This window comes from Saimiri boliviensis, chromosome 3 (genome assembly GCF_048565385.1).
Source record: "Saimiri boliviensis isolate mSaiBol1 chromosome 3, mSaiBol1.pri, whole genome shotgun sequence".
Lineage (NCBI taxonomy): Eukaryota > Metazoa > Chordata > Mammalia > Primates > Cebidae > Saimiri > Saimiri boliviensis.
In genome coordinates, this window is record NC_133451.1 from 144,595,323 (window position 1) to 144,620,836 (window position 25,514).

The 25,514-nt window shown below is 35.6% G+C and overlaps 1 protein-coding gene across 8 annotated transcripts in view; it reads left to right on the top strand.

Annotated features, from left to right (window-relative positions):
* ANAPC10 (anaphase promoting complex subunit 10) overlaps positions 1–25,514 on the top strand; it is a 202,512-nt gene that overhangs the window by 103,833 nt on the left and 73,165 nt on the right. For 2 of the 8 annotated variants that reach the window (XR_012516994.1, XM_074396860.1), the window contains exon 5: positions 21,919–21,973. The exons of 3 other annotated variants lie outside the window; for them this stretch is intronic. Coding sequence is in view for 3 of the 5 variants with exons in the window: in XM_074396860.1 (XP_074252961.1) it covers positions 21,919–21,930 (12 nt within the window). In the remaining 2 variants the exon portion in view is untranslated. Of the gene's footprint in view, positions 1–6,095; positions 7,095–21,918; positions 23,927–25,514 lie in introns of those variants that run through there. 3 more of the 8 variants (XM_074396859.1, XM_010338633.3, XM_074396858.1) reach the window with 3 other exon arrangements.

The following is a 25,514-nucleotide window of genomic DNA, read 5'->3' on the forward strand; positions in this document are numbered from 1 at the left end:
CTTAAGTCAGTATCCTAATTAAGGATTACTTACATAAGATAAATAAGATAAATTTTTAGAAATATCATATTTGGATTAAAGGATGTTAATAATTTTATACTGTTTATACGATTGCCAAATTCCTCCTCAAAATGATTCTACCAATATGTAGATTCCCCAACCTTGGAGACTATTATTAAAAATATATATATACCACTTGGTAAGTAAGAAAATAGCTTTTTAATTTATATAAATTTTTGTAACTACTAGTGAGGTTGAACTTTAAAAAAGAACAAATTGTTTGATATGCTGCATAAGTTATGCTCTTAGCTATCTATTTGGTACTTGGTAATTTTCTTTTTCCTTTGTTTAAAATTTTTTAAACTTTAATTTTTTAAAAAAATTATTATACTTTAAGTTCTGGGGTACATGTACGGAACATGCAGGTTTGTTACATAGGATGGAGTCTCTTGTTGCCCAGGCTGAAGTGCAATGATGTGATCTCAGCTTACTGCAACCTCCATCTCCCAGGTTCAAGTGATTCTCCTGTGTCAGCCGCCCAAGTAGCTGGGATTACAGGCATGCACCACCACACCCAGCTAATTTTTTGGTATCTTTAGTGGAGACAGGGCTTCACCATGTTGGCCAGGCTAGTCTTGAACTGCTAACCTCCTGATCTGCCTGCCTCAGCCTCCAAAAGTGCTAGGATTACAGGCCTGAGCCACCACACCTGGCCTGTATATCTGTTTTATGCTAGTACCATGCTGTTTTGGTTACTATAGCTTTATAGTACAATTTGAAATGAAATAATTTGATACTTCGAACTTTATTCAGTTTTCTTAAGATTGCTTTTGCTATTTGGGCCCTTTTTTGGTTCTATATGAATTTTAGAATTTTTTTTTCTTAATTCTGGGGAAAATGACGTTGGTAATTTCATGAAGATTGCACTGAATCTATAGATTGCCTTGGGCTGTATCATCATTTTAATAATATTGATTCTTCCAATTTAGGAGCTTGGGATGTTTTTCCATTTGTTTGTGTCATCTGTGATTTCTTTTATCAGCGTTTTGTAGTTTTCCTTATAGAGACTGTTTACCTCCTTCATTCAGTGTATTCCTAAGTTTTGTGTTTTTTTGTTTTGTTTTGTTTTGTTTTGTTTTGGGTAGCTATTGTAAATGAGATTGCCTTCTTGATTTGGTCCTTGGCTAGATTATTATTGTTATATGAAAATGCTACTGATTTCTCTATATTAATTTTGTATCTTAAACAAATCTGAATTCATTTGTCAAATGAATTCAGAATTCCTCCTTGATGTCAAATTCCTCCTTGATGTTTTGGAATGGTCTATGAGAGTATTTTGGTGGAGTGTTTAGGGTTTTCTAGATATAAGATCACATCATTAGCAAAAAAGGATAATTTGATGTTCTCTTTTCCAACTTGGATGCTGGTTTTGTTTCTGTTTTTGTTTTTTCTCATGCCTGATTGCTCTGATAGGGACACCTGCTACTATTTTGAATATAAGTGGTGAAATTGGACATCTTTTTCATATTCCAGTACTCAGAGGGAATGCTTTCAACTCTTTCCTATTAAATCTCATGGCTGTGGGGTTTTTTTTGTTGTTGTTGTTCATTTTGGTTTGTTTGTTTGTTGTTTGTTTTGAGACAGAGTGTCACTCTGTCACCCAGGCTGGAATGCAGTGGTGCTATCGTGGCTCACTGCAACCTCTGCCTCCCAGGTTCAAGTGATTATTCTGCCTCAGCCTCCCAAGTAGCTGGGACTACAGGTATGCACCACTACGCCCAACTAATTTTTTTTTTTTTTTTTTTTTAATAGTAGAGATGAGGTTTCACCATGTTGGCCAGGCTGGTCTTGAACTCCTGTCCTCTGGTGATCCATCCTCCTCGGCCTCCCAAAGTGCTAGGATTACAGGTGTGAGCAACTGTACCTGGCCTTGGCTGTGGGTTTGTCATATATGACCTTTATTATGTTGAGGTACATTCCTTCTATGCCTAGTTTGTTTAGGATTTTTATATTAAAGTGATGCTACATTTTATCAAATGCCTTTTATGTGTCTGTTGAGATGATCGTATGGTTTTTGTCTTTAATTTTTTTTATGTGATATGTCATGTTTATTGATTTGCTTATATTGAACCATCCTTACATTCCTGGGATAAATCCCACTTGATCCTGTTCTGTTATCTTTTTGATGTGCTGTGGGATTTGATTTGCTAGTATTTTGTTGTTTCTGCATCTGTGTTTATTAGGGATTTTGGTCTGTAGTTTTTGTTGTGTCCTTGTCCGATTTTGGTATCAGGGAGACACAGGCTTCATAGAATGAGTTAGGGAGAATTCTCCCCTCCTTGATGTTTTACAATGGTTTGAAGAGGACTGGTGTTAGCTTTTCTTTGTATGTCTGGTAGAATTCAACTGTGAATCCGTCTGGTCTTGAGTTATGTTTTATTGGAATATTTTTTGTTACTGCTTTTATCTCACTACTTATTATTGGTCTGTTCAGTCTGTTTTCTTGCTGGTTCAATATTGGGAGGTGGTACGTTTCCAATAATTTATCAGTTTACTCTAGGTCTTCTAGTTTGTGAGCATATGGTTTTTTATAATAATCTCTGATCTTTTGTATTTCTCAGATATCAGGTTTTTCTTAATCCATTCTTCATCCTTTTTCATTTATCATTGTATTTATTGGACTCTTCTGTCTTATTGTTTAGTATAGCTAGTGGTTTATCAATCAATTTTGTTTATCTTTTCAAAAAAACGGCTTTTTATTTTATTGATTCTTTGTATTTTTTTTTTCTGGTCTTTTAACTTGTTTCTGGTCTTTGAATTTTTTTCTTTGTATCTTTTTCCCTTAAAGTGTGATATTAGATTGTTAATTTGGGATCTTTTCACTGTTTTGATATAGACATTTAATGCTACAAACTCCCTGTTGGCACTGCTTTTGCTGTATGTGTTGTGTTTTCATTATTTATTTAAAATTTTTTTTACATCCATCTTAATTTCTTCATTGACCCATCAATTGTTCAGAAGCATACTGTGTTTAACTTCAGAAACTATAAAAAAAAACTGTATTTTTATAGTTTCTGAAGTTTCTCTTGGTATAGATTTCTAGCTTTATTCCACTGTGGTCTGAGAAGATACTATATATGATTTTGATTTTTAAAATTGTTATTATTATACTTCAAGTTCTGGGGTACATATGCAGAGCATGCACAGATTTTTCACATAGGTATACACGTGTCATGGTGGTTTGCTGCATCCATCACCCTGTCACATTTCTTCTAATGCTATCCCTCCCTATCCTCCTACCCCCTGTTAACCCTTCCTTAGCTCCCTACCCCCCAACAGGTCCTAGTGTATGATGTTCCCCTCCCTGTGTCCATGTGTTCTCATTTTTCAACACGTGCTTATGAGTGAGAACATACAGAGTTTGGTTTTCTGCTGTTGTATTAGTTTGCTGAGAATGATGGTTTCTAGCTTCATCCATGTGCCTGCAAAGGACATGAACTCATCCTTTTTCTGGCAGCATAGTAGTCCATGGTGTAGACGTGCCACATTTTCTTTATGCAGTCTGTCATTGATGGGCATTTGCATTGGTTCCAAGTCTTTACTATTGTGAACAGTGCTGCAGTAAACATACATGTGCATGTGTCTTTAATAGAATGATTTGTAATCCTTTGGGTAAATGCACAGTAATGGGATTTCTGGGTCAAATGGTATTTCTATTTCTAGATCTTTGAGGAGTTGCCACACTGTCTTTCACAGTGGTTGAACTAATTTACACTCCCACCAACAGTGTAAAAGTGTTCCTATTTCTCCACTTCCTCTCCAGCATCTATTGTCTCCTGATTTTTAATGACTGCCATTCTAATTGGCATGAGATGGTATCTCTATGTGGTTTTGATTTGCATTTCTCTAATGACCAGTGATGATGATTTTTCATATCCTCAATTGATTTACTGATTTATTTGTATTGGTTTTCAGATTTCTCCTTCATCTCATTGAGCGTTAGTCAGTATTTTGAATTATTTGTCTGGTGTTTTGTGGATTTTTTTAAAATTTAAAATTCTTTATCTTATTTTTGAACCTAATTGTAAGTTTTCAATTGGGGGATTCCTTTTGACTGCAGTATGTCACTGGAAAATTGTTGTGGTCCTTTGGAGATGTTATTTTTCCCTGCTTTTTCATGTTTCCTCTCTTCTTCCATTGATGTCTCCACATCTGATCTAGCCATCACTTGTTCAACTATTTGAAATTGCTTTTGTAGGGGAAAATATTTTCCTGAAGATGTATGGGTGTTTTCAATTAAAATACTTTGGCTTCTATTTTGGGCGCCTGTGGTAGTGTGATCTTTGTATGAATTCTTCATCAGTATACAAGGTCAATGATACCTGTGATTTCCTTGGTTGCTTGTAATATTAGTTGATATTACAGTGAAGTTTAGCTGAGGACTTGGTTGCCATCTGAGCCAGTCTTTGAGCCCCAGTGGTGGCAGCATTATGATAAGTGTGCCTGTGTTTAAGCCCCAAAGCAACTTACCTTTATTCTACTGTTAGTGAGTCCCGGAGGGCTGATTCTTGGGCCTCCAGGTGGCTTGCCTTAGAAGCTACTAGTGGGAGTGGTTGGCCAGATATTTGGGTCCTCGGGCCCTTGTTCAGCTGGTATGGTGTGGGTGATGGCAGTAGCAATGGTAGAACAACCCTGCTGGATCCCAGGCAGTCCATGTTGGTGTTGCTGGAAGCTGCAGTGGGTTGGGCAGGTTAGTCCTCAGTCTCACATCCACTGTGGTAGTGCAGTGTCTCTTGTCCTAAGTTTTCTTAGAAGAGCTTTGTCTCTTCGCTCCGTTTCTTGACTGACTGGCAGCTGTAGCCACCATGCCTATTACTCAGCCTGAGGCTGGGGCAAAGCCCTACACGTTGGGACTGAATCCAGGGAGGGCAGCGCCCCTCTCAGGCAGGCAGCATGGGCACAAAGCAATATGGAGTGTCGTCCACTCACATCTCAGTCTCATGGCAACCCATTATAGGGTGTGAGTATTGTTGTAGATATGCATAGGAGAGCCTGGTTTCCCTTTTTCTCCTTGACAGGTTAGCAGCTACAGCTGTGTCAGCCCAATCTTAACCTGAGGGCAGGGTGCTCTCCAGTGTTAACCTCTCAAGATGGCACCTTGGGCCTGACAGAGAGGGTGGGTTCCTCCTAGGCAAGAAGCTGTGGGGAGTGTGGTCTGCTCATGTCTGTCTCAACAAAAGCCTGCAGCAGGTCAGTAGGGACCCTCCCAGCGGTGCATTGGAGCACCCAGCCTCCCTTCTCCCTCCTTGGAGCAGCACAGCAGCAGCAGGCTTATCTCTAGATCTCCAGTATCTAGATTCTCAAAGTGGCACCTAGCTAAGGTTGCTCTAGGATCCGATGCCTGTGGGATTCTGAGTTTCCTTTCTGGAGTAATGTCTCTGTACAGTCTTTAGACAGCTTATTATGTCAGGCCCAAGGCCCTAGTGGGTAGAGGGTTTCTCTCATCACTAAGATCCTATAAACCTGTTTCAGAGTGTAGAGCCCTGGAGGTATCTCCATATCTCTCTTATTGTTTCCCCACATCCAGGAGCCCCTCCTGGCTCAGTCAGTTCCTGGCTGGGTAAGCTACCTCTCCTTAGTTAAGAACCCTCTCCTTATCTACTTCTGGTACTTCCTGTCTCTTCTCTGATGAATCCTAGCATTCTTACCTACATTATCTGTTCAAAATATGAGTGTCTACTTACTATTCTGGTTCCTCTTTATGGAGAAGGCACATACCTATATCTAGTCAGCTGTCTATGCTTCACATATTTTTAAAGGTTGTGAGAGATGTGCTCTCTAGGGTTTTATAAGTTGTACAAGTTCTATAAACAAAAATCACATACATCTGTTTTCATTTTGTCTCCTAAGATGGAACATGTAAAGTGCTTGGCAACTATTAAGTAGACTGTGGTAAAAATGACCAATAACTGGCAGTGATTATCATCATATTGTCATTCTTTCAGTGAAATGTTAATTTTACTGTAGAATGCATTCATTATTATAAATTACATTCATTGAATAAAAGCATAATCTGATTTTTTTTCCCTTGGCAGCAACTTGAATTAGTGGAACCAAGTGGCTGGATTCATGTTCCCTTAACTGATAATCATAAGAAGCCAACTCGCACATTCATGATACAGATTGCTGTTCTAGCCAATCACCAAAATGGAAGAGACACCCATATGAGACAAATAAAAATATACACACCGGTAGAAGAGAGCTCCATTGGTAAATTTCCTAGATGTACAACTATAGATTTCATGATGTATCGTTCAATAAGGTGACTTTAAAATGAGATGAAAATCATTAAATGTATCTTTGTTTTATCCCATCTTTAAATAGTATATCAGATACCTTTATTGAAAAAAATCATCAGTTATTTGTAATTTTGTATATGTTCAAAAATATTTTATTGTAACTTTGATAAATAAGTAAATTTTCGGTCATATTATCTTTATTTTCTTTAACGTATAATAAAGCTCACATATTTTACATTACTAAAAATGGCTTTGAAGCCAATCATTTTATTTTCCCTTATATCAAAAGAAAAGAGTTGAACTGAAAATTTCAATATGTACACAATTATAATAGCTAGGTGATTATTTCATTAGTATTCATACATTAGAGTAATTGTTCATTGCATATTCAAGAACAAGACTGTGTTTCATCTGTGTATGTCATTTCAATAGATTGAAATTACTATTTTTTCTACCCTGAGGAAGTTTATTCTTTTAATACTGGATCTTTTTAATAGCAGTGTCAAAATAAGCTTAGTGTTAGGTGTCTGATGGGAACCAATCTAATATGGGAAATATAATTAATTGTCTCATATTTACCTTCATAGAATACTTACAGCCCTAGGGTTGTCTATGTCCTAATGATATTATGTTAAAGATTGCCTGCATAATCTGCTATACATCTTAGTTATAGCAGTATTTATGGTAGAGTTTCATATTTGTGTCTGCCACTGACATTCCCTGGGCAGTTATGTATCCCATAAAATCATAAAGGTATGTGAAATTTTTTATATATATTAAAAGATTTTAAAGAAATACGTGGAAATGTGGTTTTTTTCCATGGTGTAAAATGAGTAGATTAGATATTGCATACTTTTTTCTCCAGATGTGTTACTTTTCTGGCGGTGGGGGCGATGGTTATTTAGCCACAGAACTTACTCAGATTCACTCTTGTTTAGGAAACATTGCTCTCTGTGGTTCGTGCATTCCTGGGTGTATGAAAGTATTAAATAGTGAATATTATTTTTATAATAGTGTGTTTGCTTTATTCTGGTAGAGAGTACATATTTACTTGGATACCATAGAAAATGGTTTCACTTTTTTGCTCATTAAGAACTTTGCTCTTCTTCCTATAAGTTCTGGGAATAATTTTATTATTATTTTCATTGTGTTGTTTTTGAAGTAAAAAGCATGGTAGGTGATCTTTAGGCTTACCAAAAAGTCTGTAACTAAAACTTATTTGGAATCACCAAATTAAACACAATATACATGTCAGATGCTGGGGAGGGTAGAAGAGAGGATTGAAGGAGAAAGCCATGGATAGGAACTAAAGGAAATGGAGGGAATGAAGGCAATAAGAAATGTACACTACGCACTAATGTTTTCCTTTAGTCTGATAAGGAAGACAGTCATGTAACAACAGGGTCTTAGTATTAGACCTAAGAGCTAGAAATCTAATTTTTTTTAAAGTACGAGAAGTTTTATTAATAATGATACTTCTTACTGACTGCTTATTAAGTTTGCTTAAAAGAAAAAAGGAGGAAGACTAATTTGTCACATACACCATCTAGTCTCTTATCTCCTATTAATAGTTTGCTAAGAGACTCCTAAAATCAGGAGGTATTAGAAGAATGTTGAGAAAATCAATATGTTTTCTACTTTTATTCTCCTTACCTATTTTTCATATGCCAGCTAGCTGACCATTTTATTAGGCATGAGAAAACTTGGTAGCTGAGGATTATGGAGATAATGCTTCCCCTTATTATGGAAAATTTAAAATACAGATAGATTATATATTATACTAACAAAGCATAATTATCCAAAGCAGTTGTATTTTACTTTCTAAAGTGCAAATTATATATTTGACCAAGATTTATATCTCGAATATATAAAAATCTCTTACAACTCAACAGTAAGAAGAAAAATCCAATTTAAAAATTAGCAAAAGAATTGAACAGTCATTTTACCAAGGAAGTTATATGATTGGCAAATAACCATACAAAAAGATGCTCAACTTCATTGGACACTAGTGAAAAGCAAATAAAAACCACAGTGAGATACTGCTACACGGCCACTACAATGACTACAATTAAAATGATTATTCCAAGTATTGACAACAATGTGGAGAAAATGGACTTCACAATGCTGGTACAGGAATACCTCAGGATGCTGCAGGTTCAACTTCAGAGCACCACACAATAAAGTGAATAGCACAGTAAAGTGAATATCACAATAAAGTGGGTCACCGAAACGTTTTGGTTTCCCAGTGCTTATAAAATTATGTTTATACTATATTGTAGCTTAAAAAATGTATGCATACCTTTAAAATACTATTGCTAAGTGCTAACAATAATCTGAAGCTTAGGCAAGTTATAACCTCTTTGCAGGTGGAGGGTCTCATCCAGGTGTTGATGGCTGCTGACTTAGCAGGTGGTGGTTGCTGAATGCTGACATGGCTGTGGCAATTTCTTAAAATAGAACAACAATGAACTTTGCCTCATTGTTCGACTTTTCATAAAAGATTTCTCTGGGGTGGGCGCGGTGGCTCAAGCCTATAATCCCAGCACTTTGGGAGGCCAAGGCGGGTGGATCACTAGGTCAAGAGATCGAGACCATCCTGGTCAACATGGTGAAACCCCATCTCTACTAAAAATACAAAAATTAGCTGGGCATGGTGGCACAGCCTTGGGAGTCTGAGGTAGGATAATTGCTTGAACCCAGGAGGTGGAGATTGCGGTGAGCCAAGATCGCACCATTGCACTCCAGCCTGGGTAATAAGAGCGAAATTCTGTCTCAAAAAAAAAAAAAAAAAAAAAAAGATTTATCTGTAGCATGTGATGCTGCTTGGTAGCATTTTACTCACAATAGAACTTCTTTCAAAATTGTAATCAATCCTGTCAAGTCCCGCTATTGCTTTATCAATTAAGTTGATGTACTCTTCTAAGTCCTTTGTTTTCATTTCAACAATATGCACAGTTTCTTCACTAGGAATAGATTCCATTTCAAAAAAACAATTTTATTCCTCATCCATGAGAAGCAGCTCTTCAGCCATCCAAGTTTTATCATGAGATCGCAGCCATTCAGACACATCTTTAGGCTTCACTTCTAATTCTTGTTCTCTTGTTATTTCTACCATATGAGCCATTACTTCTTCCACTGAAGTTGTGAACCTCTCAATGTCATCCATGAAGGTTGGAATAAAATTCTTTACAAACTGCTGTTAAAGTTGCTATTTTGACCTTCTTTCATAAATGATGAATGTTCTTATGGCGCCTAGAATGGTAAATCCTTTCCAGAATGTTCTCAGTTTTGCTGAGATCCATCAAAAGAATCACTTAGCTGCTAGTGTTTTATGAAATGTATTTCTGAAATAATAAGACTTGAAAGTCAGAATGATTCTTTGGTTCATGGGCTGTAGAATGGATGTTGTGTTAGTGGGCAGAAAAACAACATAAATCTCCATCAGAGCTCTTGGGTGACCAGGTATATTGACAATGAGAAGTAATATTTTGAAAGAATCTTTTTTTCTGAGCAATGGAGCTCAACAAAATTATGCTCTACACAGGTGTTCTGTCATTCAGGCTTTGTTGTTCCACAGAGCACAGGCAGAGTAGATTTAACATAATTCTTCAGGGCCCTAGGGTTTGCAGAATGGTAAATAAGCATTGGCTTCAACTTAAAATCACTAGCTGCATCAGCTTCTAATAAGAGAGTTATTCTGTTTTTTGAAACTTTGAAGCCAGGCATTGACTTTCCTCTAGCTATGAAAGTCCAAGGTGGCATCATCTTCCGATAGAAGGCTGTTCATCTACATGGAAAAATCTGTTGTTTAGTATAGCCACCTTCATCCCTTACTTTCTAGATTGGGGTATTCAATTTTTTGGCTTTCCTGGGCCACATTGGAAGAAGAATAATTGTCTTCTAACGATAGCTGACGAGAAAAAAAAAATTGTTAAAAAACTAAATGTTTTAAGAAAGTTTACAAATCTTTGTTGGGCCACATTCAAAGCCATCCTGGGCCACATGCAGCCAGTGGCTCGTGAGTTGGACAAGCTTGTTCTAGATCTTCTGGATAACTTGCTGCAGCTTCTCCACCAGCACTTCCTGCTTCACCTTGCTCTTTGCAAATCTTTACCATTAGGTCGTTGCCTCCTTTTTGTCTCCGTGTGGTCCTTAAGCCCAGGTTCTCCTCTGCTCTAGTAAATTATTGGAGTGCTGCCTGTCTTAAATGGGGGAAGTCCCAAAAGGATTATTCTGGCAGTATAGGAAGGCTGGTAGTGGTTTGTGCCCAAGGGACCTGTAAACGTACCTCCTACAGCATGGTGCTGCTGAATAGCCATTCTGATGTGGTGTCTCCTTTAGCTGAGTTACAGAGCCAAGTTTCCAGGGCTGGGGATGGTAGTCCTACCTCCCTGGTTTGTCTCTGCTTGTCCTCAGGGATATTTATACCTTCAAGCAGTCATGATGCTTCCTGTGTGTAAGGCAGGTACAGGTTTCTTGCCAGGGAATCCAAGATGATGGGAAAGCTGATGGACTACTGATATTGTTTGGATGTTTGTTCCTTCCAAATTTCATCTTGAAACATAATCCCCAGTTTTGGAGGTGGAGCCTTGGGGGAGGTGTTTGGATCATGGGGGTGGATTTCTCAGGAATGACTTGATGTCTCCTTAGTGATAAGTGAATTCTCACTCTGAGTTCACAGGAGATCTGATTGTTTTAAAAGAGTGTGGCACCAAACCCATCTCTTGCTCTTGCTCTTACCATGTCATGCTGGCTCTCCTTGGCCTTCCCCCAGGATTTTAAGCTTTCTGAAGCCTTCACCAGAAGTAAATGCTGACACCAGCTTCCTGTACAGTCTGCAGAACCATGAGCCAATTAAACCTCTTTTCTTTATAAATTACCCAGCCTCAAGGATTTATTTTTAGAGAGGCAAAAACAGAGTAACACTACTACCTCAATCTCATTTTTTCCAGTGTAGAAACTGAGTTGTGGGAAGACTTTTTGCAAGCTTGGTTCAGGGCAGAATTGTCAGGAGGGGCATTGTGGATGTGGAAGTCTGATTCTTCTACCGTCTGCTTGAAGTTGTTTTACTTCTCTATGGTTCTGTGATCTGTCTCATCCTCATATATGAGTTCTGCATAGCTGCTGGTAAAAAATCTTGGTGCTGAATATTTGTTTTTGGTTTTCTGTGGGGGAGTGAGGCCAGCTTGCTTCTATGCTGCCTATTTTATTTTTAATTTTTTTTTAATTTTTCAATTTTTCTCTTCAAAGGTAGATATGACAGAGGTATATTGCCATTTTTAAACCCCTTCACCTCACAATTTTATAGAGATGTCTTTTGTCCCGAAACCTTATGAAACAATCTCTGCTAGCTTCAACCTTTTCTTCTGTAGCTTCCTCACCTCTCTCAGCCTTCCTAACATTAAAGAGAGTCATGGCCTTACTTTGGATTAGGCTTGGCTTAAGGAAATGTTATGGCTGCTTTTATCTTCTATTCAGACCACTCAGACTTTCTCCCTATCAGTAATAAAGCTGTTTTGCTTTCTTATCATTCGTGAGTTCACTAGTGTAGTTCTTTTAATTTTCTTCAAGAACTTTTCCCTTCTATTCACAACTTTGCTGTTTGGAGAACGAGGCCTAGCTTTCAGCCTATCTCAGTTTTCAACATGCCTTACTCATTAAACTTAATCCTTTCTAGCTTTTGAGTTAAAGTGAAAAACTGGTAACTCTTCCTTTCACTTGAATGCTTAGAGGCCATTGTAAGGTTATTAGTTGGCCTAATTTCAATATTGTTGGATCTCAGGGTCTAGGAAAGCCTGAGAAGAGGGAGATAGACAGGAACCGCTGGTCAATGGAACAGTCAGGGGCATATAACATTTATGGAGTAAGTTTGCCAGCATATGTATGTGGGTGCAGTATGTTGAATCCCAAAACAATTACAATAGTAAGAAACATCAGAAATCACCCATCACAGATCACCATAAGAGATAAGAATAACGAAAAAGTTTGAAGTAGAAAATTACCAAAATGTCACAGACACACAGTGAGCACTTGCTGTTAGAAAAATAGCATCGACAGACTGTCTTAATGTAGGATTGCCACAGACCTTCAATTTGTAAAAAATGAAGTTATCTGTGGAGTGAAATAAAATGAGGTATGCCTGTAATTAATATATAAACCCTTTGGAAAACAGTTTGGTAATTTTTTAAAAAGTTCAACATGCACCTACTATTTGTACCAGTCATTCCACTGCTACATATTTACCCCCAAAATATAAAACATATATCCATACAAAGACATGTATGTGCATCTTCAAAGCAGCTCTATTTGTAATACATCAAAACTAGTACAACCTAAATGTTGATCGACAGGAGAAGGTCTAAACAGATTTTGGTATATGAATAAAATGAAAGGCTACTCAGCAATAAAAATGAGCTATTGATATATGTAACAACACAATTACATTTCTAAAGGTTATTTAGGAGAAGCTGTACTAAAAAAGAGTACACATGTGGTTTTCAGTTTTTATAAAATTCTAGAAAATAGAAACTAAGTGACAGAAAGTAGATCAGTTATATAGGATGGGGAGTGAGGAGAAGAAAGAAAGGATGAACTATTTGGGGGGGGATGATGGAAATACCCATTAACCTGATCATAGTCATGGTTTTATGGGTCTTTACATATGCCAAATCTCATCAAATTATACACTTTATACACAGTTGTATATTGTATATGAATTATACCTCAACAGAACTGATTTTGAAAATAACATTCTGCTTATTTCATATAAAAATCACCTAAAAGATGCTAGATTTGAAGTAACTATATTTCTTATTGTATAGGACCTGTGAATAAAACATCAAGATTGGAAAAACTATTTTAAGAGTTCATAAAACAATATCAGCAAATTGATTCATTTGCACTCAGTCAGTGCTTTTGAATATTGGACAAACTGTCCAGTTATATGAAAAATTTAATTTTACATATAATCTGGGTATAAAACACTTTCAAAATCAGCTTATGAACTGATTACTAGAAACTTTATGTAAAAATTGTGGGGACCAGGTGCAACAGCTCATACCTGTAATTCTAGCATTTTTGGAGGCCAAGTGGAAGGATTGCTTGAGCCCAGGAGTTTGATACCAGCTTGAGCAGCAGAGCAAGACCTTATCTCTACAAAAATTTAAACAATAATTAGCCAGGCATGGTGGTGTGCACCTGTAGCCCCAGCTACTCAGCAAGCTGAGAGGCAGGAAGATCATTTGAGCACAGGAAGTTGAGGCTGCAGTGAGCTATGATTGTACCACTGCACTCCAGCCTGGGTGGCAGAGACCCTGTCTCAAAAACAACAACAACAACAAATAAAATGTTGAATTTAAAAATAATACAGTCACAGAACACTAATAAATACACAACTCTAAAAGGACTTATTCATTCAACTGTGTTTTGGTGTGTGTGTGTATCTATTGGGTTTAGTTAAGATAAATGAAGTAGGAAAACCAAGATAAAAATATAAACCTGGCCTTCCAGTTGCTTACACTCTACTGAGGAAACAACAGGTCTCTAACCAACCAAGCCAGAAATTAGAAAGTGGTGAGCTCTCTAATCAGTGAGTGAGAGTGGAGAGGAGAAGGGAGAGTATACTTCTGACTGAAGAAGATAGAGGTGAAGCTGAAGAAGACATTGTGAAGGAGCTAAAATTTTGGAAAGACTATTTGTAATATCAGCTAGTTGTTCGCTTTTCAAGCCTATTCTTGCATCCAGACTATCATTGTTTTTATATGAATAACAATAATTAATTTTAAACAGATGATTTTTATATTCAGAACCAAGTGATGTTTTGTACATTAATTGTCATTTGAAAGTGTTCAATGATTAAAACACTGACAAATCTTGAAAAGTAATTTTAGCAAACATGCCTTCTGTTCCTTTAGCCATTATGACTAGCAATTTAGTACAGATTAATATAACTTATCTAGTGTTTTAGAAAATTGTTATTGCTATAAAATTCATAATTAGTAAAATATTTGTTTATTATATGTTATTTTAAAGTGAATTCTAGGTTATTTTTATTCTTCAATTCGCTTTTTAAAGTGATAAAATTTGTGAAATATGTTACATAAAGCATTAGGGAATATAATTACTGTATGTGAACATTTTTGCCTTGCAGATCTTTTAAACCAGGATTATCTTCTTTTCTCCGTTTTATTTTGGCCTTCCAGTCTTCTACTCTGACTCCCTGGAGTATGGCATTTGGAAGTTTTTGCAATACAAGCTGTTTACCAGTCTTCTACAAGAAGCTGTCTGTGTTTCGTGGTCTGCCATTTAGTTGAGTTTATTTTTGTATAGTTTTATCCAGAAAGCCTTGGAGAGAGAGAGATGATGAGAGAGAAAGCCTCATGAATCAGTTTATTAATTGTTCATGACCATGATTTATCAACAGGAAAAATCTTAAGTCTAATAGTGAGAAAACTCCTCACTGTAAAATCTAAGAATGCCTATAATCCACGGCAATTTTATATGAAATTTAAAGTTACTTTTTACTATTAGCCAATCTATTTTTCAACATTATATATTCCATAACCATCTCCACCACCATTATTTGTCCCTCTTGTCTTTTCTGCTGAGTAGAACCAGCTTGCTATTTTGCAAACAGAAGCAAAATTATAAGTGGACCAATTTAAAAATTGTTCTGTATTCTTGTGAAACGTTTTCTGAGTGAGTTTTTATTTCTGGAAATGGTATTTCATATTATTATGTTTGAAGTGCTAGCATTTACCATCTCAATTATTTTAATCACTAAGTTTGTAGCCATGAGCTTTCCACTGATGCAGTTCAGTGATCACGATAAGATGTTCTTCCACTATGTATTCACTTTTTCAATATTGAGGGCAAATTACGGTTCTCTCCCTGTGGTTCTAGAAATAATGGCCCAAACTGTTTTTCATAGACTTTATTCTGACTAGCTCTCCTCTTTACACTGGCATTCATCTGTGGCTAGAGATCCAGATTTTAACAGATCATTTCCTGTTATTACTACAGCAATATCAAAATACTGATCATTTACCAAGAAGCAAAGTATCCAAAAGACTGCAGCAGAGAGTTCAGCCAGCTATTTGTTTTTCAACTGTTAAAATTTATAAGAATCACATGTGAAATGGATATGGAGACAAAATCGAATAGAGAGTAGCCTTGGCAAAAGGAGGATAACAAGCCATCAGCTACTAAGTTATAACACATTCAGGTGTTTACCAAAGACAAGGGAAAGGGATTTTACTCTTTATTAAAAATAGTGTCTATTTTTTTTAGAGCAGCATTCAGCAACTAATAGAATATACAAATAACCCTATTCTTCAGAAATCTTTTTTTCAAAATCATTTGGACAGTTTAGAACAGAATTTATTTCTTTCTTGAAATTTTCAATTCTTAGATTGGTAATTGGGTATAATTTTGACTCCTCTCCTTCTCTTTATACTTAGTAACCCTGAATAGTGCAGATATTTTCTCCACATTATCACTTTTAGTTTCACCCTTTTCACATCATTCTAGTTCAATTGCAGGAAGCTCCTAGTTGGACCACTGGCCTTTAGTTTATGCTAAAATAAAGTTATCCAAATAATATTCCATCCTATGGCATTCTATAATTATAGGCATTTATGCTAATTCTGTATTACCTATATACATTAACCTATGTAGTTAAATACAAAGTCCTCTGGCATCCCTCCAACACCATACACCTTTCCTGACTTTTTTAAAAAAAAAACTCTTGTTTCATTATTCTCAGCCTTTTTACTGCAACCATGCAAATATGGTTGTCTATTTTAACCACATAACTCCCTCATTTTTTTTACTTTTTAATGTGTAACATCTGATGGCCTGTAATCTTGTCACTTTTCCACCAGTTCATGTCACTCAAAAGTCACTCCATTGGAGCCTTTACTTGCCTGACTTTAATCCTGTATATTTTTATTTGTTTTTTTGTTCTAAATCTCTTCACCATTTTTGTAATCCCCTAATACTATGCAGGTTGAGTATCCTTTATCCAAAAATCCAAAATCTGAAATGCTCCAATAAGCATTACCTTTGAGTGTCATGTTGGCACTCAAAAAGTTTCAGATTTTGAAGCATTTTGGATTTCAGATTTTCCACTTTGGGATGCTCAACCTATATTAATTTATTAATATTTTACTCTGCATATTGCTAACTCCTGAAGGCAAGGTGTTAGTCTTATTTATCTTCTATATTTGCTTTATTACAATTCTCAGTGTCTAGTAGCATGCAGTAAACACTTATTTTAAACTAAAATCTTGCACTGACAAATACTTTCTCATATCTGATTTTCACAATAACTGTCAGGATTGAATTTAACTATGAATAACAGAAACTCCTACTCCATCGATTTAAGTAAGTTTCTATATTTCTCATATATTAAAATGTCTGGAGGTCTGTGGTTACTTCACTGGTCCAGCAGTCTAATAGAGGCTTTCTGAGAACTCTTAGATCATTCTCTCATGGTCCAAAGATAGTTGATATAACTATCACACACTTGAGATAGAAAGAAAGGAGAAGAGTGACAGAGGCCACATCTGTCCTCTTGATAGGAAGAAAAACGTCTCTGGAACTTGGAAATCTTTAGCCTACTTCTTGTGTCTTTTGGTAAGAACTGGGTCATACTACCACCTCCATCTAGAAGTAAGCAAATGTATCTCAAATCACGGAACAGGATTGTCATTGTTGACCTAGGCAAATCACTGTTTTCTAGGGCTAAACACATAACCTACCTGAACACAAACAAACAGTGTATTTTATGCAAGGAAATAGGCAGAATGGGTATTTGGCAGACAGTGAACAGTATCTGCCACACATAGCCTCTCTAAGCCTTGGCATTCTCATTTGCAAGTTGGAAATATTAGCAATATATCTCAGAGGACTGAGTGAGATAACAACTGTAAGGACTCAGCACAGTGCTTACAAAAATAGTAAGTATTCAGTAAAAAGTAGCTACTGGCTGGGCACGGTGGCTTATGCCTGTAATCCCAGCATTTTGGGAAGCCGAGGCAGGCTGATCCTGAGTTCAGGAGTGTGAGACCAACCTGACCAACATAGTGAAACCCCATCTCTGCTAAAAATACAAACAAAAATTAACCAGGATGGTGGCATGTGCCTATAATTCCAGCTACTTGGGAGGCTGAGGCAGGAGAATTGCTTGAACCCAGGAGGTGGAGGTTGCAGTGAGCCGAGATTGCTCCACTGCACTCCATATATTATTATAAAAAAAAACCAAAATATAATAAAAAGTAGCTGTGATTCCATTTATGAGAAACCCACAGCCGATATCATACTGAATGGGCAGAAGCTGAAAACATTCCCTTTGAAAACCAGCACAAAGATGCCCTCTCTCACCACTTGTATTCCACGTAGTACTGGAAGTTTTGGCCAGGGCAATCAGGCAAGAAAAAGAAATAAAGCACATTCAGATAGAAAGGGAGGAAGTCAAATTGTCTTTGTTTGCAGAAGACATAACTCTATATCTAGAAAACTCCCATTGTCTCAGCCCAAAAGCTTCTTAAGCTGATAAGCAACTTCAGCAATGTGTCAGGATACAAAATCAATGTGCAAAACTCACGTTCCTATACACCAACAACAGGCAAGCAGAGAGCCAAATCATGAGTGAACTCCCATTCACAATTGCTGTCAAAGAGAATAAAATACCTAGGAGTACAGCTAATAAGGGAAGTGAGGGACCTCTTCAAGAACTACAAATCACCACTCAAGGAAATCAGAGAGGACACAAATGGAAAAAAACATTCTATATTCATGGATAAGAAGAATCAATATTGTAAAAATGGCCATACTGCCCAAAGTAATTTATAGATTAAATAAAATGCTATTCCCATTAAACTACAATTGACATTCTTCACAGAATTAGAAGAAACTATTTAAAAATTCATATGGAACCAAAACAGAGCTCACATAGTCAAGACAGTTCTAAGCAAAAACAACAAAGCTGGAGGCATCACATTATGCTACGGGACTTCAAACTATACTACAAGGCTACAATAACCAAAACAGTATGGTACTGCTACAAAACAGAAGCATAGACAAATGGAATAGAATATAGAACCCAGAAATAAGACTGCACACCCACAGCCATCTGATCTTTGATAAACCTGGCCAAAACAAGCAATGGGGAAAGGGTTCTCTAATAATTGGTGCTAGGAAAACTGGCTAGCCATATGCAGAAAATTAAAACTGGACTTTTTCCATAAAACTTACAAAAATTAAGTTTGATTAAAGCCTTAAATGTCAAACTCAAACCTATAAAAACCCTAGAAGAAAATTTAGGCAATACCATTTAGTATATAGGTATTGGCTACAATTTCATGACAAAAATGCCAAAAGTAATCACAACAAAAGCAAAAATTGACAAATGGGATATAATTAAACTAAAGAGCTCCTGCACAGCAAAAGAAACTATCATCAGAGTGAACAGACAACCTGCAGAATGGAAGAAAAATTTTGCAATCTGTCTATCTGATAAAGGTCTAATATCCAGAATCAACAAGGAACTTAAACAAATTTACAAGAAAAAACAATCCCATTAAAAAGGGGGCAAAAACCTTAAACAGACACTTTTCAAAAGAAAACATATATGCAGCCAATAAACATGAAAAAAATCTCAGTATCACTGATCTTTAGATAAATGCAAATCAAAATCACAATAAGATACCATCTCATGCCAATCAGAATGGCTATTACTTAAAAGTCAAAAAGAAGCAGTTGCTGTCAAGGTTGTGGAGAAAAAGGAACACTTTTACACTGTTGGTGGAAGTGTAAATTAATTCAATCATTATGGAAGACAATGTGGTGATTCCTCAAAGACCTAGAGGCGTAAATACCATTTGACTCAGCAGTTTCATTCATGGGTATATAACAAAAGGAATATAAATCATTCTATTATAAAGCTACATGTATGTGTATGTTCATTGCAGCACTGTTTACAATAGCAAAAACATTGAATCAACCTAATGCACATCCATAATAGACTGGATAAAGAAAATGTGGCACATATACACCATGGAATACTATGCAGCCATAAAAAGGATGAGATCATGTCCTCTGCAGGGACATGGATGGAGTTGGAAGTCATTATTCTCAGCAAACTAATGCAGGAACAGAAAACCAAACAGTGCATGTTCTCACTTATAAGTGGGAGTTTATTGATCAGATCACATGAACACATGGTGGGGGGAACAACACACACTGGGCACCTGTGTGAGGGTGGAAGGAGAGCATCAGGAAAAATAGCTGACGGATGCTTGGATTAATACCTGTGTGATGCAATGATCTGTGCAGTAAACCACTGTGGCACCCATTTACCTATCCAGATTCTGCACAAGTACCCCAAAACTGAAAATGGTAGTTGAAGGGAATAAAATGTTTATATTTTAATCTTCAAAGCAAAACAAAACCCCAATATCCTTTATTTCTTGAGTTTTCAATCTTAACTCTTAGTAAGATCGAAAAATACCCGATAAAACTTTCTGATGTTGCAATCTGGAATAGATCCTGAGCAACCCTGTAAATTCTTTAAGACACATGCTCATTCCCAGAAATAGGCCCTGAGCAACATGCTAAAAGGGCGTGCTAGCAATTCTTACTGTATCTAACTTAAGTACTAAGCCACTTTGCTAGAACCATTCCTTATTATTTTTTCCTGTCTATGTTTTAGAGATAGAGTCTCACTCAGTCACCTAGGCTGGAGTGCAGTGATATGATCGTAGCTCACCACAGGCTCAAATAACTGGGTTAAAGGGATACTCCCAAGTGGCTGGGACTACAGGTGCATACCACCATGAACACATATTAAAAAAATTTTTTTAGAGATTGAGACTATGTTGCCCGGGTTGGTCTTAAACTCCTAGGCTCAAGTGATTCTCCTACCTCAGCCTCCCAAGTTGTTGCAATTACAGGCATGAGCCACCACACCCAGCTGCAATTCAGTTTGTAAAGATTTACTTAAAAGGGAATGATCCAAAGTATCAATTTTTAATTATTAAAAATAGTTTAAAATTATTGCTCATCCCTACCAAATAAACAAAATGTTTACCACTCTGCGATCAACTGTATTACATATAGTTTCCAGAAGGAACTGTATTACATAATAGTTTCCAGGAAAAAAAAATTGCTTCTTTTTTCAATCAATGTGTAGTATTAAATCTCTTAAATCCTGTGTAGAACATACATAAGTAGAAAACATGTTCCCTATTCAGAAAGAACTTACAGTCTAGCTAATGAGATGACTAGGAACACACAGAGACATTTACATACTCAATGTAAGGTGGTAATGAGTTAAACAGATAATTATTATTTTATTTTAATAAGGACAGATATTACCAGTGCCCAGTGTAGTCACAAAGGTTCTTATGGGAAAGATCGAAATTCATGTATGTATAGGTATCTGAAGAGATCCCCTTCTTAGGTTCTGTACAAGTTGAGAAATGAAACAAATAGTGAAGATGAAGGCCAAAATATTACCTTTCTTCCTAATAGACAGCACATTGTTGGATATATTTTTAAGTCTTAGCCAAGGGGGGCTTCTAATAATGAATTCCTGGGATTCATGTTATAGCTGGTTGCATTGACTAGGGAAGGAAGCTTCCAAGAAGGAGGGTAGTGCTGACCAATGTATTCTCTGTTATTTATTCCATACTTTTTCCCCAGGGATGTCGTGAAGGGGTGAGAGAGGCTCAGGGTAAAGGAATTGAGCGTCTTTCCGGTTGGGATTCATCAGGAGTGGGGAAGAAGTGTTCTTAAAATTACACTCTGGTTCCAGAACAATGTGAAGATTATAGATAAATAACACGAGAGGGTATTTTAGGCATGAAGTGAAATTTATCTTACCTTGTTACATATAGAGGAGCTGTCATTTTGTAGCCATACTCTTATTAAAATATATATATATATATATATATATATATATATATATATATATATATATAAAATATATGCTATAGTTGGAGGAGATAAGGGGCAGTAAGGGTGGCCTATCACACATCACCCATTATTATATGTGCTGAAAGAGACTCTGGACTAACAGCTACATTTTTTGAGGCAATAATTTTGTGTAAATCAAACTTTATTTAGTATTTGTCATATATAAAATATCTGTGGTTAGAGAATGGAGAAGGTGATCAGAAGTTTGCCTGTGATAAAAAGGTGGATGGAAATTGATGCTCTTCTAAAGGACATTCCCTAGAGGATACTTGTGAAATCAGAAATGTCCACCCAATTTTGATCCATTGTTCCAGGTTTCCTTTCACCACTCCAGAGATTTAGATAATAAATGAAATTCTTAGAAAAATCCACTTGTAAGCAAGACTATCAGAAATTGTGCATGGCACCAAGTAAGTCTCTCAAGTGGTCATCACAAAAATATTTCAGTTTTTGAAATATGGCATGTTATGTGTTGAAACAAAATCATCATTAGTAGGAACACAATTTTATTCCTTTGGGTCCAATTCATGCTTTCTCAAGTCAAATTATTATTTTTTTAATTCAAAATAAGAAATCTTTTTTTTAAAAAAAGCTGAAGCAGTCTTTGAAACAATATTGTTTATACTATAATCCTTTTTCACAGTGTGTCAACTGAAGCATGAAATATACCAGTCACATGGAAGAATCAAGAATATGGTGTAAGCACAGTTTTCTGTTTTAAATAATACTAATCATTTTGCATATGCTCTTTGTATAGTTGGTGATTATAATAAGAGGAAATATTATTTTAATGGAAAGATTCTGTATATGAATAATTTCCTCTTTATTATTTGCAAGCTAAAATAAAGTAACTTGGTAGTAGAGGAATTATGTGAGTCCTGTACACTGTAATCGTTGGCCAATTTTGTCAGTCTGTTTTCCTTTTAAGTGCGTGCGTGTGTGTGTGTATGTGTGTGTAACATAATATATAGAGAGAGCAGCAAACACCACCTCAGTGAATTTAGTCATTGCACCTGCCAAAGACTAGAGCACATTAGTACCCTGGAAGCTCTCTGTGTCCCCTCTCAACCACTATTTCCTTTATCCTCTCCAAGGTTAACCAATATCCTGAATTAAAGGCTGTTGTTTAGTTTCACCAGTGTTTAACATAATATACAGTATGTACATATGTACAAAATATATTTTTGTGTGTTGGCTTTCTTTTACTCAGCATGATTTTTGTAACATATATTCAAGTTACTTCCTATAAATATAGTTTATTCATTTACTATTGCATATATTTACCCATTCTACTGTTGTTTGTAATTGGAATTGTTATTACAAATAATGCTGATATGAAATTCTAGTACTTAACATTAGACTCATATTGCATATGCATTTCTGTTAGATACAGAGAGAGAGAGAGAGAGAGAGAGAGAGAGAGAGACAGAGAGAGGTTCATGTTTTGTGGATATTGCCAGCTCATTTTCCAAAGTGGATGTACCCACTGACATTTCAACAGCTGGGTATAAATGTTGCTGTTTCTCCACATTCTCGCCAATCCTTAGTATTGTTGTTCTTTTTAATTTTAGCCATTTTTGTGAGTATAATATTAACTTTTTGTAGTTTTAATTCTTTTTTCCTGGATAACTAATGAAGTCAAGCCACTTTTTATGTGTTTGTTGGCAATTTAGATAGCCTCTTCTCTGAAGTATCATTGTCTTTCACTCATACTTTAAAAGTCTTTATTTTGTTGATTTATAAAAGTGTTCATATATTCTGGACATAAACTCTCTGTCAGTTTTAAGTGTTGTCATTATCCTCTTCCACTATTATGGGTTGGATTTTCATCTTAAAGATAAGATCTTTTAGTATTCTCACCACACACACAGAGTATGTGAGGTGATGGATATTGGATGTATTAAGTAGCTTGATTGTGGTAGTCATTTCACAACACGTATGTCAAAACATCACATCATTTACCTTGAATGTATACAATTTTTATTTTGTCATTATACCTCAATAAAGCTGAAAAAGAAAGATCTTTAGAGGAATAGAAATTCTTACTTTTAGTGTAAACCAATTTATTGGTCTTTTTGTAATGTTTAGTTTTTTTGTATGTGCTACAAAATTGTTTCCAACCTGAACATCATGAAGATAGTCTTCTATATTATATTCTAGAAGGTTTGTTGAAAAGGTTATATCTGCAATTAACATTAGATGATACGGATTAAATTTCATGTTTTTGTCCATCTATGGATATTCAATTGACCCAGTACCATTTGGTGAAGACCCGTCTCCCATTGTTCCATAATGCCTTATTTATTTGAAATCAAGTATCCGTGTATGTGTGATATGCATTTGAGCCTCCTACTCGGTACAATTTGTTTGAATTGAGTAGGAGGCTCAAATCATCAAGACTGCACCATCTTAATTAGTGTTGAATCATAATATATTCTAACGACTGATAGATCAAGTTATCCCAGCTGGTTCTTTCTTAATAGTGTCTCAACTATTCTTGGCCTTTAAATCAGCTTACCATGCTACACACATGTGTACACAAAACCTGACAGAATTTTTATTGGGATTGTTTCACTGTATACTATAGATCAATCTGAGGAAAACTGACATTTTTATCATATTGAGTCTTTTGATTCACAGAATATTCCATGTATTTTAATCTTTAATCTTTTCAAAAATGTTTTATTGTTTTCTAGTGACATATTTTATATATGTTTTATAGATTTATTCCTAGGAATGTAATATTTTTAATATCATTGCAAATAGTGCTTTTAAAATTTGTTTTGGTAAGTGGTAATATAATTTATTTTTGTGTCTTGACTTTGTATCAGCAATCTTTAACTTACTGTTTAATTAGAATTTTTTTTACATCTGTAAATTAAGGCTATGTTGGTCCTTCTTTTTCTTTTCTTGCGTCTTTTATTTATTTAATTTCCTTATTGTACTAGCTAGGCCCTGCAGTAAGATATTAAATAGAAATCTGAGATGTCATTTAAGCAGCCATTCTTGTTTTGATGACAATGGGAAAATTTTCAAAATTTCATGATGTATGATGTTTGCTTAGGTATTTTGGAGAAATCCTATTTCCTAGTTTACCAAATATCTGTTTGTTTGTTAATCATGAATGAATATTGAGTATACAAAACTTTCCTTGCATCTACTGAAATCTCTTTATTATTACGTTGAATTATATTGGTTGATTTTTGAATATTAAATCAACTATCGATCCTAGAATAAATCCAACTTGGTTATGAGCAGTGTCGTTTTATAGGAATCACTTAATTTTGTTTGCTAATAATTTGCTTATGAATTTTTTATCTATGTATATCAAAGGATTTTTACATTATGAGTGACATTGACCTGTGATATTTCTTTTTTTTGTAGTTTTCCTTGTCACATTTTTGTACTGAGATCATTTTTGCCTCAAAATATAAAAATTTTTTAAATTTTTTTCCAGAAGAATTTGTATGAGATTAGAACAATGTTTTGGGAGAATTCGTGTGAGAGTACAACAATTTCTTAAATTATTTGTAAAATTCACTGATGAAGACATAATTATAGATTGAACTTATAAATCTATATAGAAAACTATTTAGATTTTGCACATCTTCTTGTGTAAGTTTTGGAATTTGTATTGTTCTGGGAGTTTTTCCATTTCCTATATATTTTCAAATTTATTGGCATAAACTTATCTATGTTATCATTTTATAATCTTTATAATATCTGTAAGATATGTAGTGTTAGACTCCTCATCATTTCTGATACTGGTTATTTGTGACTCTCTTTTTCCTCTTTATCAATCTCATCAAAAACTTATACGTTCTTTTGGTCTTTTCTAAGAAAAAGCTTGTGGATTTATTTATCCCTTCTGTTTCATATATTTATTTTATATTATTTCTGCTTATTATTATTAGATTCAGTTACATAGGCATATTGCATGATGCTGAGATTGGGTATCCTAGTGATCCCGTCACCCAGGACATGAACATAATACTCAATAGGTGGTTCTTCAACCCTTGCGTTTCTCTCTCCTTCCCCGCTTATGGAATTCACAGTGTTTATTGTTCCTATCTTCGTGTCCATGTGAATCCAATATTTAGCTGCCACTTTTAAGTGAGAGCATGCAGTATTTGGTTTTCTGTCTCTGCTTTAATTTGCTTAGGATAATGGCCTCCAGGTGTATCCATGTTGCTGTAAAAAACATTATTTGGTGATTTATTATGGCTGCATGCTTTTGAT